The sequence below is a fragment of the Rhinolophus sinicus genome, chromosome X (assembly GCF_036562045.2).
Source record: "Rhinolophus sinicus isolate RSC01 chromosome X, ASM3656204v1, whole genome shotgun sequence".
NCBI classification, from domain to species: domain Eukaryota; kingdom Metazoa; phylum Chordata; class Mammalia; order Chiroptera; family Rhinolophidae; genus Rhinolophus; species Rhinolophus sinicus.
The window spans coordinates 69,938,522-69,955,244 of NC_133768.1; the positions used below are offsets into that span (position 1 = coordinate 69,938,522).

Below are 16,723 nucleotides of genomic sequence, written 5' to 3' on the forward strand. Positions count from 1 at the left end.
TTTCTTTGGGTAATATATTTTGCCTCTATTTCTTAGTGTCTCCAGCTATAAAAGTGGAAGTGATTTATCTACTCTGTTTTAGAGACTTATTGTGAGACTGACTTGGATGACCTGAAAAATAAATGAGCTCCTTGGACAAACACAATAAAGGTACAATTATTCGAGTTCTATTGCGGGGATAAACAGAACAATTCACTAAAAGGACACACTGTTTGATTGAGAACATTCTTATTTTTATTTTCTTTAATTTTATAAAATACATTTTGTAAGATAAGTTTCTAAAAGTTTATCCTTTATGCGTGTTAAAATTGAAATTCTATATCAGAAATGAAGGAAATACTTTCAGTTGATTAACTCTCTTCTTGTGTGTATATGTGTGTATGTATGCCTGGGAGGTTTTCAGGGAAGGGCTGGTTATTTGTTATGTTATTAAATCAAAACAAAACACAAGATATGGATTACTTCACTTTCCTTGATCTTGATTGGTTTCTTACAGAACCTTTTCCATCTCCTCCCTTTATGCAGCTAGGAAGCTTATCTGGTATACTGGTCTGAAAACAAATATCAAGTATCTTTTTGTAATGATCCTTACATCTCCTTAAACATTGCTGAAACCACGTTAGGAGGGGAAAAAATCCAATTCTTTACAGCAAAAGAACCACCTACAGTCATACCTGTAAAATCTTCCCTTCAATAAAGACCAATCAGCCTTTTATTTTTTAACCCAGTTAACAAATGAGAAAGACTGAAACCTGGGACCTATTCAGGTTTCAAACTCTTTCCACCTTTCCTTTTCTGTGGAAGCTTGCCAGCAGAATAGCTGATGGCTGGTGCATTCAGTTACGTGATCGATACCAGGAGAGAATAACCTGTATGTTAAATCTGATTCTTTAACATGCCAAGGCAACATTGCTAAATCAAATCATCTCCCACTAGCTAGAAAAAACAATCAACTAACGATTAAAATAATAGCTTATTCAAATTGAGGTTTAAATTCACCAAATCTGTTTCTGCAAAAGGCAGAATAATTTGTAGAAAATCCCAATAGATGCATGGAACTAGCCAATTTTACATATCATTCGTGCTGTTTAATGTCCAATTTTCATTTGTTAAAGAATCATATTCAAAGAATCATTCTCCAGACCTTTCTGATACAACCCCAACCAAGTGATAAACAAACTAGAAAATGTGAAATGTGCATCATTCTGAAACAAATCAAGATCTTCAAATCACCTACTATGACTGAATGAATAATACCCCATAAAAAGAGCACCATTGTGAAGATATGACAGGGGCCAGAATACACAACTAATTAACAGAAAAAAAGACATGCTATCCAAAGAGTTATCTATCCTGTGTCTACCAGAGGGCTGGCTCAGTTTACACCTTCAGACACTAGCAACTGCTGCTCCTCAAGCCAGTCTTTTTTCATCTGAGCTAGTTTCTCTCTATTCTCAGCTCCTTGGAAATCACAGGGTTGTCATGATAGCTATTCTCAAGAAGAAGGGAGTGGGAAGATGCTGACAACACCCTGTTTCTCTTTTCTAGTGAGGTGTAAGGCCAGGTGCCCCCTCTGTTTACACAGACACTACGTTCCCTTATGCTATAAGTAAGGTTGGCTGAGTTAGGGCTTAAATAGTCCTTTGCCATTGGGGTCAGTGCTCTCTTTCTATAAGTGAAAGATCCTTGCTTTGACCCCCTTCTCCCAGCTGCAATAGGTAGATATGGGCAAATGCTCTTACTGTTTTGCTGGCATTCCTTTTTCCCTTCTATCTTCAGTGATAATAGGGAGACGAATGTTCTGTTTTGCACACTAAGGAGAATATGTTTGGCCCCTATCGATGGCAAAGGGACCAGGTAAATCCCTTCTCTCTACCTGAACATCTTTTTTTCCACTTTGTTTCCATTAGTGGAAGTGCCCTTTGAGAAGAAAACACTTCCTGGTCCTCAGGAGATGCTTGAAAATTGAATTAGAGCCTCCATTTCTTTGTGACTTGCAGTTGGGGAGTCACCATCTTAAGCATTTTTCATGTCTAGCAGGAACCAGCTGTGAAGCAAAATGACTAAAAGAGGTACATAAGAGGGGAGAATCCACACAGAGACATTAATCACCACAAGACTCTCCTTTCTTGTTACACTCGTCAAGTAAGAAGAGGGCCAGTCAGTGGCAAAGGCAAAGAGTTAACACGGGGCATGCAGCATTGTAGGCTGTGTGGTTAGAGCCTCGCTATTAGAGAAAGGGACATTTCTACACGCAATCAGAACTTGGTGCCTCGGCCCATGAGCTTAAGGACGGCAAAGTTGTAAGTGGCAGCAATCATGAAGGTGAGCTGTAGGGAACAGAAGAGAGAATATGAGTGAGAGTAGAAAAGGAAGCTGTCCCTCCTCCAGTCCTTTTGGGAATGAAGAAGGGTTGAAATAAAGTCATAGCTAAATAAAGGGAAAACCCCTGTTCTACAAAAAGCAGCATGCCCCAGGCTTTAGCCCTATGTACTTGATTAGAAATCCTCTCTGAGGCATTTCCTTCCAATGGCCCAGGCCCAGAGAACAAACTCAACAAGGATTTATTCCACACCTATGCTTGACCTAGCACTGAGTTTTCCTCAGGAAAGCAAACAATGCATGGGCTCTGCCGTCATCCTATATGCATGTCTGAGTGACCTGGAGTCATACAGTGCCTGCTGCAGACACACAGCCCCACCATGCAGCACAGCCCTCTCATGCTTAATGCATCAATTTATTTTAGAAAATGAGAAGCCACTCGACTCTGTATAAAAACCTCAGCAGTAGGAACCAGGAGGTCTGTGAGCTTATCCTAGAACATTCACCACTTGTTCAGTGACTTCAGATAAATTGTTTCACCCTTCAATGACCTAGGTTCTTAATCTCAACGACAAACGCACTACACTGACACTGCACTGTAACACCATCAGCAAGATTTGGGACATAGGATCACATTATAGTAATAACAGTTCTCATACTGTTAAGAAGTGCTTCCCAGTATTTTCAGGAGAGTAACTAAATCCCTTGGAGAGTGTCCAAGATGGAGTCCTATTTACAGTATATAGAATTCCAGGTTTTTGGTGGGGGGGATGGAGGACCATTTTTAGTAATGTTTCAGTGTTTTTCTCATTGATCTGACCAGAGTGTGTTGAGAATTAATTGTAATGTACAACTGCAAAGCATTTGGCAATATTACCTGTTCTGTAAATGCTAAATATCATCATTCTTGACTATGAATCTCTTACCTCCTCTTTCTTCACACCACTCTTCTTGTTCCTGTCTAATTTCTGAAGTAGAATTGCACAGTCCCTACACTTTGCAGTGTCTTCCCAGTAGCTTCTTTCCACGATTTCAAGGTTAGAAGGAATCTATCTTTTTTCCTTTCAGCATAGCTGGACACCAGGACCCAGCATGCCAGCATTCCTGCTATCCCAGGACCGTATATTTGCCAGAGTCATTCAAAGACAACTCACCAGAGAAACCAGTGTAGCTGCAGCCCCCACAAATGCAGCAATGAACAGGTGGAAGGTCATTTGGAACTGCAAGAAAATTCAAAGGGAAGAACTGTTTCTTGCAACAGCAAAAATGAGTATTTTTGTAGATTATGCATGCAGCTGTTGTAGATTATGCATGCACCTTTCTTTTTTTTTAATTTTATTTTATTAAATTTATTGGGGTGACAATTGTTAGTAAAATTCCATAGATTTCAGGTGTACAATTCTGTATTACATCATCTATAAATCCCATTGTGTGTTCATCACCCAGAGTCAGTTCTCCTTCCATCACCATATATTCGATCCCCCTTTCTGAATGTATTGATATCTTCCTGTGTGTTAATTCTGCATCTCTAACTAAGTTGTCACTTCCCTGAGTGTAGGCCTCCCATTTTTCAATGTACACCATAGCACCTAGCTGCATAGCACCCAGAACACAGAATACTCATAAAATATTTTAATCAACTGGTTCCCTACAATTGTACCTTGGATCCCAAAATTTAAAGTCAATATTTTGTTTTCAAATAAATTATTTACTGCATTCTTCCTCAGGACTTACTTTTATTCCTCTACCTCATTTGTGTGCAATATCCACTCTCAATACAGTGTTTTCCTTTTCTCAAATGTACTGTTTTTTTCCTCATTAGAGATTGGGAAGTTACAAACTGAAGGTGTTTTGTAAAACCCATGAATGTCTCTATGCACAACTCATTTTCTTGATAAGGTTTTTAACTAAAAGAATGAAAATTTTCATTTGGGGGATTTTACCATTAAGCTCAATTTTTACCTAAATCTACAAATGTCTCTTTTAAGGGAGGAAATCTTGGAATGGAGGTCTTTTCTATGCAGCTCTAGGGAAAAATAGATATTTTTACCACCTATGCTCGTTGGCTCATGCATATGCAGCCAATATTTTGTAAAAGACAATCTGCTAACTCAAAATCCAGCAAAGAGAAACTGTGGTCCTTAAAATTGAAGGCCATGGGTAGGAATTTGTACGGTACTAGCCACTCCATTGTAAAGTAACCCAAATGGCCCACTCACCTCAGCTGTTTTGCAGATGGACAGAAGGTTGGAGCCACACACCTTGCCGGGGAAAGCATTCCATGGGAGAACACCTAAGTAAGACACACAAGTCAACCAAGGTGAGCTTCATGGAGTCGTGGGGTTACATGGAGATTTCCCTTCAGAACCCTTCTTCCATCTTTAATCATCCTGGCTGAAAAGTTGGATCCTACTAACAATCAGGTTCCTCTTTTCTAAAGATTTACAAAAAATAGAAGGTGGTATTGAACAGTTGCAAAATCTTGTGTTTGTTATTGAAATGTGCTGCTTCTGGGTTGGGAACTGCAGTCAGCTAGGGTAGAGCAGTGTGTACAGCCGAGAAATCCCCCCTCCCCCCACTTCCAAGAAGTTTCCTTCCAAGGTAAGAAATCTCTCCAGTTCCAGTGGAAAGGGATTAACAAACTAAGATCCAGGCATCCATACTCTTATTTTTCCCATAATTACTACCCCCCTTACCCTAAGCAGAGAACCAAATATATAGTGCTTCCATAAGGGGATTGGGAAACGAAGGCACCCATGCACTAACTCACCATACATTCTGGCATCTGCACAGAGGCTGCCTATACTGGCAGAGGTCTTGCTGGGGAAGGCAATAGACTGGCAGGTGGTCCAGGTGTTGAAGTAAATGTACACAGGCACAGCAGAACAGGCAAACACCAGGAGCCACACAACCGTCAGGGCATAGGTGATGCCCACAAACTAAAACAATTGACATGAAGTGATTAGAAATGAGCATTAGCCTGCAGACGTCAAAACACAAACTGGGAGATCCTGGAGTGGCATGTGCCAGACATGAAACCAAATTCCAAGGATCTCCACCAAATGAAATTAGTAAGCAGAATACCTCTGTCAAATGTCATTGGCAGTATCTACTAGAGAACTGGCCCCAAGTGTGACGGAGGGTGGTGGGAATGGGTGGGGGTTGGAGTGAGAAGGATCCCTGGGTTAGAGAGGCTTCAGGAGATTTGGAGGGCATATAAGGTGTGAAGAAATCAAAACAGATCTTGAAAGAAAGTCGTGCCATTTATTGCCTTAGGCTAAGCTTAGAAAATGTTTCTTGTCACCAGACTTTTGATCCCTAGTCATCGAATAAAGCCAATAGGAGATTTAGATTTCAGATCCAAAAAAAACCTTTCTAAGCCAACTCCTGGCCACAAAAGATATCACCACAACCCACAGATGTTTAGCCCCCAAAGGACCTTTAACTAGAGACTGAAACCCAATGTGTGCTTCAGTAGAAGCATGGATAGCCCTCAGACAAAGATGAAACATAAAATATGCCGATTTATCCTAGTTCCCTCTGGGACCTCCAACAGTGCAGGATCCCAGAATATTGTGAATTTCACCTTGGAGTCAATTATTTAATTTCCATTATCCACCCTCCCTCTCAGATCAGATACCTACATCTCAATCTCATGGGTAGTATTTTAGACTCTTGAGCAGTCAGATCTACTCTTGTTGTGGTCGCTCCTAGGAGAGGAGTAAAGAGGTACCAATGGATGGCTTAGAAATGGTCTGATTGTACAAAGCATCCCACAAAAGTCATGCTTTTCATTTTGAGATGAAATTTTCTAGGGAACTTTTCAAAGGTGAGGCTAAGCCAGCTGGGCACCACGTTCTTCCTGATCTTCTCGTTCGGCTGTAGCCATCACTTATTCACTCAAAAGCCAGGCCCCTGGAGAGGACCCAGCCTTGGGTGAGGGTGAGGCCACAGACTAACGCCCAGTTGTCCCCCACCCCTTGTTATTGCCACAAAATCCTGAGGATGATCACCTTGTCGGGATGTCCTAGCCATTTTCCCAAACAATGACACACCCGCTCCAAAGAATGAGCTTGATGTTGGCCTCTGGAACCCCTCCCCTTCTGGCCCCCTGTTACCGTTGCGCTCAGGCCCTTGCCGCAGATGGTGGTCTTGTAGTCGCCAAAGATCTGCCTGACTGCGCCGGTGGTGTAGAAGCCCTCAGCCAGCAGGAGGGCCCCATAAAGGAAGAAGAAAGAGGCAGTTCCATAGATGACATACTGGAAGGCATGGATCCTGCATTAACAGATAGACAAGAGACCAGAGAATCTTATTAATTGAGAAATGAGTTCCCTTCCTGCAGAAGTGAAGTGGACACTTGAGAAAGCATGCAAACAAGGCTAGGGATTCTTTAGAGGGATCACTAGATTCCTCCCCCATCCAGTCACTGTGCCTCCCCTGAGTTCTCCATACCTACCACTGAGGAGGCTCCAATTCAGTCGATGTTAACCCTACCGAGCAAAAGTTAGAATACATAGGAGAAGCAAGGGCAGGCAGGCAGAGCCCTCCTTTCTGAACATGGCACTTTCCCCTCACTTAGGGCTTCAGATGTGGCATAGGTGGAGTCTGCACACAGAGGAAAGACTCAGGAATCCTTTCTGGTGCCACACCAATCCCCGACTAGTCACTAAGGTACTGATGAGTTCTCTCCCCTCCTCCAAGATGGAGAGAGGGGAAAAAGAGAGGGGTTTGTGTGGGACAACAGGTACTTACACATTGATGAGATACTCGTAGTCCTGGTAGTTTTTGGAGAAATAGGTCTCAATTAGTTTTTCTGTGCCAGTGAGTGCTTCATGTCCACAGCCACAGAACAGTGCTACCCCAAAGAAACACAATCCAGTGGCCACCAGGGAAGCAAAGGGGGCCCCTACGAGACATCTTGCACAGCACTCTAACAAGCCTGGGGAAGAAGAAGGTGAAAAAGTCAGGGATGTACAATCGGAAGCTCATGCCACTCAGACCTCTCTACCAGACCGTCAGGCTCTGTGCTCCCATGCAAGGATAGAGCGTCACCCCACAATCCAAAAGCAGGAAAATCTAGATCTGCCGGCTTCAGCAATGTGAGATTAACCCGAAAACCATATTTTGTTCCATTCTTGAAAATAAATTTTTACCTTTACTTCACAGAAATTGTGTTTTTTTAATAATCAGTAATTCAAGTAGCAAGCCAGAGAGGTTATGAAATCATTCTCTTCCTTTCCTATCATTCTGATTTGTTTGTTTTAGTCATTCATCAACTCTTACAGAGTACCTACTGTGTACCTAGCATTGTGCTAGGTATTATGTGAGATGTGAATACATAAAAGACAGATTCAGCCATATAGGAATCTTGTTTACTGAGGAAGAATGAGTTAGGTAGACCTAATATTCTCAACTAACAATATCAGGCAGTCAAGGAAGTGGTTACAAAGGGTTAATGCACTTAAAGTTCCAGGAAAGAATGAGTACAGGGCCAGAGATATCTGTACTGTCAGACAACATTTGAGCCTTGAAAAACATTCTAGGTGTGTGTGTGTGGGGGGGGATTTTGGAAATTGCACCCTCCTGGATATTTCTGAACGTTGTGTGTATATGCTGCATGGAATGCTTGATTCTTCTTAGTCTAGATATGTAGCGAGCAGTCTAAAGGGAGGGAGGGAACTGGCAGAGGATAGGAGATGGTGATGGGAGAATTACTATTATTATTCTCAGTAATAAAAATGCAGGTTTAATGATTTCTGAACATTTTACATGGATGATCTGTCCCCTGCAGCTTAAACAATGTCCTCATCCTCAGTTTTACATTGCAGTTCTGTCAAAACAGGTACAAAGAGAATTTATACAAAGTCAGCAAAGCCTGAAAGGTCTTTCTAGCATGACGAAAACACACCAGGGTCTGGGAACACAGGTATCTTAAAGTGCTAACGATCCCTTAGATCCCCAGACCTGCTGAAAAACAAGAAAGGCACACAAGAAGTCACAGACTCCGAGAGCAGATGTGCCCCAAGTACCAGCCCCATGTTCTAATGTGCCACATGGAGTGAAACTTAACAAATTTCAAGTAGATGACTCACTAGATGGGGAAAGGATGGCTCCCTCTGGCCTCTTGGCCTGATCCCCAAAAGGTAGAAGAAATAAAAATGTTAATCTCTTCAGAAAAGAAATTATATATATACACATTTTAAGAGCTGTTATCTATGTATTATTTTTCTACCATAATCAATGTTCACCATAATCAGAAGTGTCTGGACACTGATGGTAACCACGAGTACCTCTTGTAATTGCAGAAGTCAAACATGACTTGTATTCATCTTTTGTTCTTGGTATATACTAAGTATTGCAATTCTAATATAGTTTTTTCCTTTCTTAGAATGTGTATACATTTTTTAGCACCCTCTGTATATAGATATAATATATGAATGATTTTTGTATTTTTGTGTATATATTATATATATGTGAACTAATTGTACATATGTACACACACACACACACACACACACACACACACAACCAGCAAATGTGCTGAGAAGCTGCTATTTTGGAAAAGCATGTTGGGACTCCTTACAGAAAGAAAATAAATTGTAATAATTTTTTACATTTGGATTTTTATGTGAAACTCACTTGTCTATACCAGGGTACGAGGGATTAGGGAAGTCCTTTGGCTGACCTTCTTAATACTAATACAATTTCTTTTTAGCCCTGAGTGTTTGACCATCTGGTGATTTGCATGGCTGAATTGCATCAACGTGAACAGATTCTGCAAGACCAAATTATCTCTATCATGGGAAAACTGAGGTAGAGGCATTTGTCTCTGTTCTCAGAATCACAAAATGAGTGGGTCCTATTACCCATCGTTCTCTAAAATGAGAGCCCTTCCTTGGTCCTCAACGAACCTCTTTCTCAAAGATTCTTGTATATCACACCAAAGATGAGGCTTGGAAGCTCAAGTTAAGCAAAGTAAGTAGTTAACATTTGTAGCAGAACTGAATTTCTTTCCTTTTCCAAGAACTGAAGCACTGCTGTCAGAAAACTTGGCCTCTACTGGAAGCAATGTGTAGCAGTGCTGCCGTAAGTGGAGGCAGAGTTTACTTAGCATAAACATTGCAGTAGTGCTTGGTAAGAGTGTCTCATCAGAGCTGGTCCACGGTGTGTGTGTGTGTGTGTGTGTGTGTGTGTGTGTGTGTTGCATGTGCACATGCACATGCACACATGTATACATGCGAATGTGCACACACATGCATGTATACACCAAGAGAGAAAAACACAGCAGTGGAAATTGATCATTGTTCTCAGGAAACATTCCAGAAATTGATCTTCCTCTTTCACAACAAGTTAAGATACTAGATGCAGACTATAAATCAAGAAAAGGAGCTTGAATAGCACTGCCATTTTCCATCTCTGCATATCCAACTCTTCCCCGCCCGCAAACTTTTAGACTCTTCTAGTAAAGAAGGCCTCTGAAGCCTGGGGGTGGGGGAAGGAGAAGGCCAGTGACCCCACTGTTCCCTCTCTCCCTAGCACAGGGTCACGGCTTGGACAGAGCCCTGCATAGCTCCTCCAGACAAAGAAGCCTTGTTTTGCCCTGAGATCTCAGGAGCCTCATTGGTATTCTGCAGGGGCCCACAGGCCTGGGGGTGGGGAGGGGGTCAGACCCAAGGAACAATGGCAGAACTGTTTGTTTAGAGTAAGGAGAACCATCCACCCTAGCAAGTGACCATCCTGTGCCCACTCACTCACCCCAGCTTTTTCACTCTGGGAAGGGCTAAATGGTGGTGCAGGTGTGACCAGGGGTAGAGGAACTTGAGCACTTGCTACCCAGAGAATTCCACTTTAAGTTTTAGCTGATGCCCCCTCTAGGGTTGTAAAGATGAGCAAAAATCCTCTTTAGTGTATCTGATCCCTGGATCGTCATCCAAATAACCAGTGTCATATGTAGTGTGTAGTGTTCTTACTGGGTGATAAAGGGTTAAGCCTTAGGAGCAACTCTGAATCACCAACTGATACTCTTTCTTTTTGCATCCATTTTTCCTCTAGTTTCTTAGAGCTCAAATAACTTAGCACAACCTTTTCTGCTCCACTGCCACTCAAAGCAAGGGACAAGAAGGACATAGGCTTAAATGAGTCTCTAACATGGAGTCAGAAATAAATGGCCCTGGATCAATCTATCACTCTTGAGCGATAAACAGTTCAACAATATCAGCATAAGCATCAGGTGGCCATCTCTTCACGACCAAAGTGAAATGTTTTTTTCTGGGGGCATTCAAGTTCATCACAAGTGAAGAACCTGCCAGTATGTCCAAGTAAAAAATCAGATTTTGGGTTCCAACTGGGAATAACTCAGAACATGCAAGGCATTTTGTCTTCACCAAATTAGTCACCAATTGGGGTGGTCAGTTAGCCTAGTTGGTTAGAATGTGGTGCTATTAACACCAAGGGTACTGGCTCAATCCCCACATGGGCCACTGTGAGCTGTGCCCTCCTTAAAAAAAAAAAAAAATGTAGTCGCCAATCAAAACAGAAAGGTCCATTGGGTTCGTTTTTCACAGCCCAAGACATGTCCATGAGAATGTGAGAACAAGAGCCTAAAGCCACAGCCTCTCCATTTCAGAACCCTTCATGATTGAAAGGGTATTGGTGTGATTCAAGAAGGCTGTGAGGGATTCTGGAGAAGTTCCTTGGCTCTCTCAAGAGACAGGCTTACATTTCCAGGCTAAGTACAGTTTGCGGCATAGTAGAGTTGGCATAAAAGAACTACATAATAATAATATTACCCAATGCAACTCAATTGAATTAAACCAACTGACTTTAATGAGAGGTCATAGAGAAAAATAATGACCCTCCCCAGTGTTTTCCTTTCCTTTCTGTTTATGTGGATTCAGTACCATTATTACACACTTTAGCAGCAACCTAGATACTATGAGAAAGAAAAGGAAACTATAAGGTCCAGTCTCTTTCTTCAAAGATCCATCAGTCTTGAGGAGAGAACAAACTTAAGTCTGTGAATCAAAGACCAAAGCTACCTATTATCTAGTGTTAAAATGTATATGACCAAGTGCCATGGGCAAAAGGTAAGCAAAGGGGAAATAGTCAGTGTTGACTAGATTTATCTGCAAACTCCCAAAATTGTGACAGAACTTCAAGCCCTTCTCACTGATGATCTTCACAGGAGTCTGACAAAGAACGACAGGACTGTTGTGACTTTTATCTAGATCCATGTGCATCCAAGGGACTGTGTTGCTCGTGATGCTGTCTCTTTAAGCAAGATCCGAAAACTCCCAAGGCCTCCCTCCTTTCCCATGCCCCGGGTATGCCTCAAGGACCAGCTCCATGGTGGAAATTCAGTGTGAAGCTGGGAACTCATCAAAGGAAGGAGAGGAAGGGCTTTCATCGAAAGGGATGGTAGAAAGAGACCAATTGTGCCTTGCACAATTCCCAGCCTGTCCCTTGAACCCAGCTGACAAAGGGAGAGATAGAACTCTATACAATAGAGCTAAACAACAGGCAGGCTCATTGAGTAAAAAACTGGCCCCATCTCCCTAGGTCTCTAATCTGTACTACAGTCTTACCCTCCTCCCAGAACCCACCCCTTAACCTCACTCCATGAACAGAGGCCTCCTTGATCAGGGCCTATAGGCAGTTAACAGGGCCAAGATGCTAAAGTAGCCGTGACTGGTACTGGGGATGGGTGGGGATCAGTGGGTGTGTTCTAAGGGTAAAACAACAATTATCAGGAGGTACCAGAGACAAAGACTTTTGCTTCTGGCCTTATCCTGGTCAGACAAAGCCCTGTCTATAATTTTGTCTTTCCTACATGAAATCAGCACTTATACAACATCCAAGGGCTGGAAAGGGGCCTCACAACTTCTAGGGCATGAGAATCCAAGCCTGCTGGTTAGTCAAGTCATGTGGACAAAGTCAAAAGGAATCTCAAAAAGTCAAAAGGAACCTCCTCTTTGAACAAGTATTATTATTGCCATGGCAACAACATCTGGGCCACCTTGTTTCCTATATTCCCCACTCCTCCCCAAACACACACACACACACACACACACACACACACACACCCCTACCAATTTATGCCCAAACGTTGGCAGACCGGGGCAGAAGATTGATTGTTAAACTCTATCCCTGACACACCATTTTTACCTTGCCCACATATGGGAAGGTGAAAGAGAAGCACCTGACACTTAGCTAAGAGACAACAGTTTCCATACCTTATTCCTTAGGTCAGTCTCCCACCAATTCCTCCTCTCACTTTAGGTGAAGTGTGAAGCTGACCTGGGGAACTTTGTTCTCTTCCTTGGGATGTCACTGACTCTTTTCCAGAGTCCTGGAACAGAGCTCAGAAGCCAGGACAAAGCTGAGAGATCACCCTTAGGACCATTTAAAAATAGCCAAGGAGAAATTAATCAATCAGTACTTGCTGGGCTTTTAATGAAAGTTTGGCACTGGGTAGACCCTGACAGAGGGAAAGGAAAAGAACACTGCTGTTTGCCTGCCATGGCTGATGTGACCCTTCCTGATCAACTCACTGCCCTGACTAGAACTTCCCTGGATCTGAAGTTCTGTGGGCAAGGAGGGCATTTCTACTGTTGTTTTCCTTCAAGACCCAATAACTATACCCTGAGGATGGTTTTCTGGGCTTCAAAATAATACACAAAAGGACAACAAGAGAAAAAAGATGACACTGGCTGGGGTTCTGCCTTGATGGGTTTGGAAACTATACTTCCTCTCCCACCCATCTTCCAGGGGTTTCTTGAGTCTATTACTACTTAGACAGCTTTGAGAGAGTAGTTCTTGTTGTCAGGCTGTTGAGTAAACTGGTTTTCCTAGCGCAAACCTAGGATGAAAGCCCCCTGAAGCAGAGCAGACTTTTCTATCAGCCTGGCTCCCCAAGAGCTCCTCTGGCTCTGCAAGGCCAAGGTCAGAAGTGGGGTAGGGAAGACTATCTGTGATCGTTTCAGTCAATGTCTCTAAGAAGCATAAATGAACGTGCTGGTTAGGATCTGGTTGCTTTTTAGCTCCTGGCATTCTTATGGCATTCTTGCTGTCATGCTGGGACTCAGTTAGTCTTCAGGTGTTTTGTAAAACTGGACCCCTGCTCCGCCTGTACACTTTTTGCCCGGGCTACACCCACTTACTCTGAGCCAGTCAAAACTACACTGTTCAGCAAACAGCCACCTTTAGAGAGAAGCATCACAGTCTGATTACCAGGGTAACAGCCACTGTTCTCAGAAACAGGCTTGCAGAAGCCAACATTTTGCTCTTCAGTAATGGCATTGTGTAACTGAGCAGAAAATAATCAGCTACTTCTCTTTGGCTCTTTTGCAGTTCCATTGTTATCCCAAAGACTCATTTAGAACATCCTCCTCCCAAGTCGGGACAAGATTTAATGAACTATCATTTTCCCCATAAACCTTTTGTGCAGACACTGCTGAATTCAGTGTTCCTCTTTACTTCCAATCCTATGGAATTCTATATGGTTGAGGTAGTGAGCTCCCTGTTCCTGGAGGTGATTAAGAAGAGGCTGTAGGAATGTTTATTTGGCTATTGTAGAAGGGACTCCTGCATTGAGATTTGGCTCAGACAGCTTCTAAAGTTCCTTCCAACCCCAGATTCCATGATATAATTTGTCTACCACAATTGTTAAACAGTTACTCACTCCACTTCAGAAGTAGTAACAGTTCAGTTCCTTGTTGGAGATGGTCTATTATTTACAAAGTATCTGAGATACTTTGTTATTGAATAACTGAAAACTCAATGACTACTCCATCATATGCACCTGGCCCAAGTATCTCCCACCATCAGAATCTGGGATACAATACAGGACCTCAACTCTGCCTTTATCTGTGGCAATCTCCGCGGAGGAAATCATCCAGCTTCCATAACAGGAAACTGTCCCTGTGCTCATCTTATTTGTTCCTGTCTTTTCCTCGGGGCTGTAACTCCCTGAGAAAGTAATATTCAGCATGCTTCTTTACTCTTGCTCTGTTTTTAATTCACAAACTACCCAATCAGCTGCCCTAACATTAGGTGGCATTTCTGATGTTACCTTGGGCAAGAATTGAGTTTCTCCAACATTTGCCTCTCACCTGGCCACACTCAATTTGTCAAATGATTCTTACCCAAGTGTACAAAGTACAGACCAAAAAAAAGAAAACAAGAAAAAGAAAAAACAACCACTTTGGAAAAAGTAAGAGTCAGCCTGCACACAAGTTATTGTATAATAATCAGTATTATCATGACTTACAATTGTTATAGAGCTTGCCCATTTTCAGAGGACTTTCACATTTTTATTACTTGATTTTCACAACCCGAAAAGTATACAAAACAGTTGTGATCCCCATTTTCCAGATGTAGAAGTGATAACTCACAGTGACCTACCCAAGGTCATGAAGTTCATAAGTGGCAGATCTGGGATTCCAACCTGGTTGTGTTGGCTAGTCCAGTGCTCTACCCTCTTAATTATCCTACCTGAACACATGCTTCCAAGAGCTCTTTCGGTATTTCAGGATGAAACAATCTAAAGGCTGACACCAGCTTAATAGAATTTAAAACCTATCTTCCTGGATGCTCCTTGAGTCTTCTGGGTAATACATTTGATGGTAAATACACAGGGCAATTGACTTTCATTTCATTTAGGATGCATTCAAGCTGCTACTCGTTTTGCCAGATGGGAGCAATGTCTACACATCTCTCTGGCATACTGTGTGAGCAAAGACTCTTATGCTCTGAACACCTTGCTCTGAGTAGACACTACCAGAGACCAGACCTTGTAGCTTCTCTCTTTTATCATGGAACCTAGAGAAGCCCTCAGTACTCAACCAAGTCAGCAAGATCCCTAAGGTCCCTGCAGCCTCCTTGTCAAAGCAGGGGTTTAGAGTCTGGGCCATGCCCTCAGGAAGGCTAAGTCTGTGATATTTGCTAGATACGGTCACCCATACACATGCACGCATGTGCACGTACACACACACACACACACACACACACACACACACACACCTACTCATATCCATTCCCATGGTAAAGCCATTGAAGACTTTATTTTCATTTCCTGAACTGAGATTGGCCTCCTCAGTTATGGCCAAGCCTGAATCCAACTTGCCCAATTCCCCAGTTTCCTACTGTTGCAAACAGGTCCAAATTTTGTATCAAGCAAGCAGTTATTTAGTATATCTGAGGGCTAGCCAGCACTCAGTTGCTTCCAGCAGAACCAGGGATGTCAGCTGACCTGGCCATTACCAGGGCCTGGGAACCAGGGTGAAAGAGAAGGTAGAAGGAAGTGAGGGGGTAGGAGGACACATGACCACATCCAGCCCGCTGGGCACCCTCTCCAAGGACCTGTGGGACTCTCCACGCACTGCTGGAATTCTTTGGCAATAAACCATCAATCTCAATACAGCAGAGAAGGAGTTAATCCAATTGAGTGCTAAGGAATTAAAAAGAAAACAAGTGCCAAAACACAACTCATTTAAACTATTGAAAACCCGGAACCCCAAAGTTGGAAATTCTCTTGAGCATTCCTGTGCCTGCTTGAATCTTCCATGCTAAAGTTTTTGAAACTCACCCATGGCTTTGGGACTCTGACTGCAATTGTAGCCGGCTGGCTAGTCTGCTTTGCGGCTGACTTTGTGCAGCTGGAAGGATCCTGGTCTCTCCAGTCTCCTTCTTCGGTCCTTTACTTTTTCTCTCTGAGTATCTTTGTCCTCTTCTCCAGCAATGAAAAGGGCTTTCTGATTGACAGCCAACCCCCTTAAAGGGACAGGCCTGCTTTCCTCCTCCTCTCCTCCTCCCCTTCTCCTCCTTTGTCCCCACCTCCTCGGGGATACTCCCTTCTCTAAGGGCTCAATCTTCTCTATCTGCCTTTCACTGCCAATTGTTTCATTTTCTTTTTTTTTTCCTAAGACTTGTCTGTGTGGAATTTCACTTTGCTGAAGAGACATCTGGAAATGTGATTTTGGGGTGGAAATAAAAAGAAGAGGTCCTGGAAGCCTCCAACTGATCCTCAGATCTGTTTGGTGTAGGATGTGGCTGCACAAGTGTCAGAAGCCATGGAAATGGTAGCTCTGGTGAAGGGTCAAGGTCAAAAACCCACATGCTATCTCCCAGAGTCTTTCCAACTCTGGCCCCAACCCCACCCCTCACTCATAGCTGCCCTTGGCCTTGTCCACCTTTCCCTTCACCCGACTCCTTAGCAAATAAGCACTCACCCCCTCCACCCAGCTCCATAAACACAATAAAGAAAAATTTGTCTTTTAAAATAATTTCCTCCAAATCCTCCAACTGAATGAGGACAAAATACAAGCTGTTAATTCCACGAACAGATTGTGATGAAGCTGGAGGAGGCTAGAATTATAATAATTTTATCGAGAGGACAACAGAG

At 42.8% G+C, this 16,723-nt stretch overlaps 1 protein-coding gene across 2 annotated transcripts; it reads right to left on the reverse strand.

The window, feature by feature from the left end:
• Positions 1-211: 211 nt before the first annotated feature.
• Positions 212-16,065, reverse strand: PLP1 (proteolipid protein 1). 2 transcript variants are annotated; one of them, XM_019719808.2, is made up of 7 exons: positions 15,908-16,065; positions 7,075-7,261; positions 6,441-6,597; positions 5,093-5,261; positions 4,542-4,615; positions 3,477-3,542; positions 212-2,330 (listed from the first exon to the last, which is right to left on the reverse strand). In XM_019719808.2, the coding sequence occupies exons 1-7, from the start codon at positions 15,909-15,911 to the stop codon at positions 2,259-2,261; spliced, it is 729 nt and encodes a 242-aa protein (XP_019575367.1). In that variant the 5' UTR covers positions 15,912-16,065; the 3' UTR covers positions 212-2,258. The 2 variants fall into 2 exon arrangements, with proteins under 2 accessions (XP_019575367.1, XP_019575366.1); XM_019719807.2 differs by having other exon boundaries at positions 6,336-6,597.
• Positions 16,066-16,723: the final 658 nt, after the last annotated feature.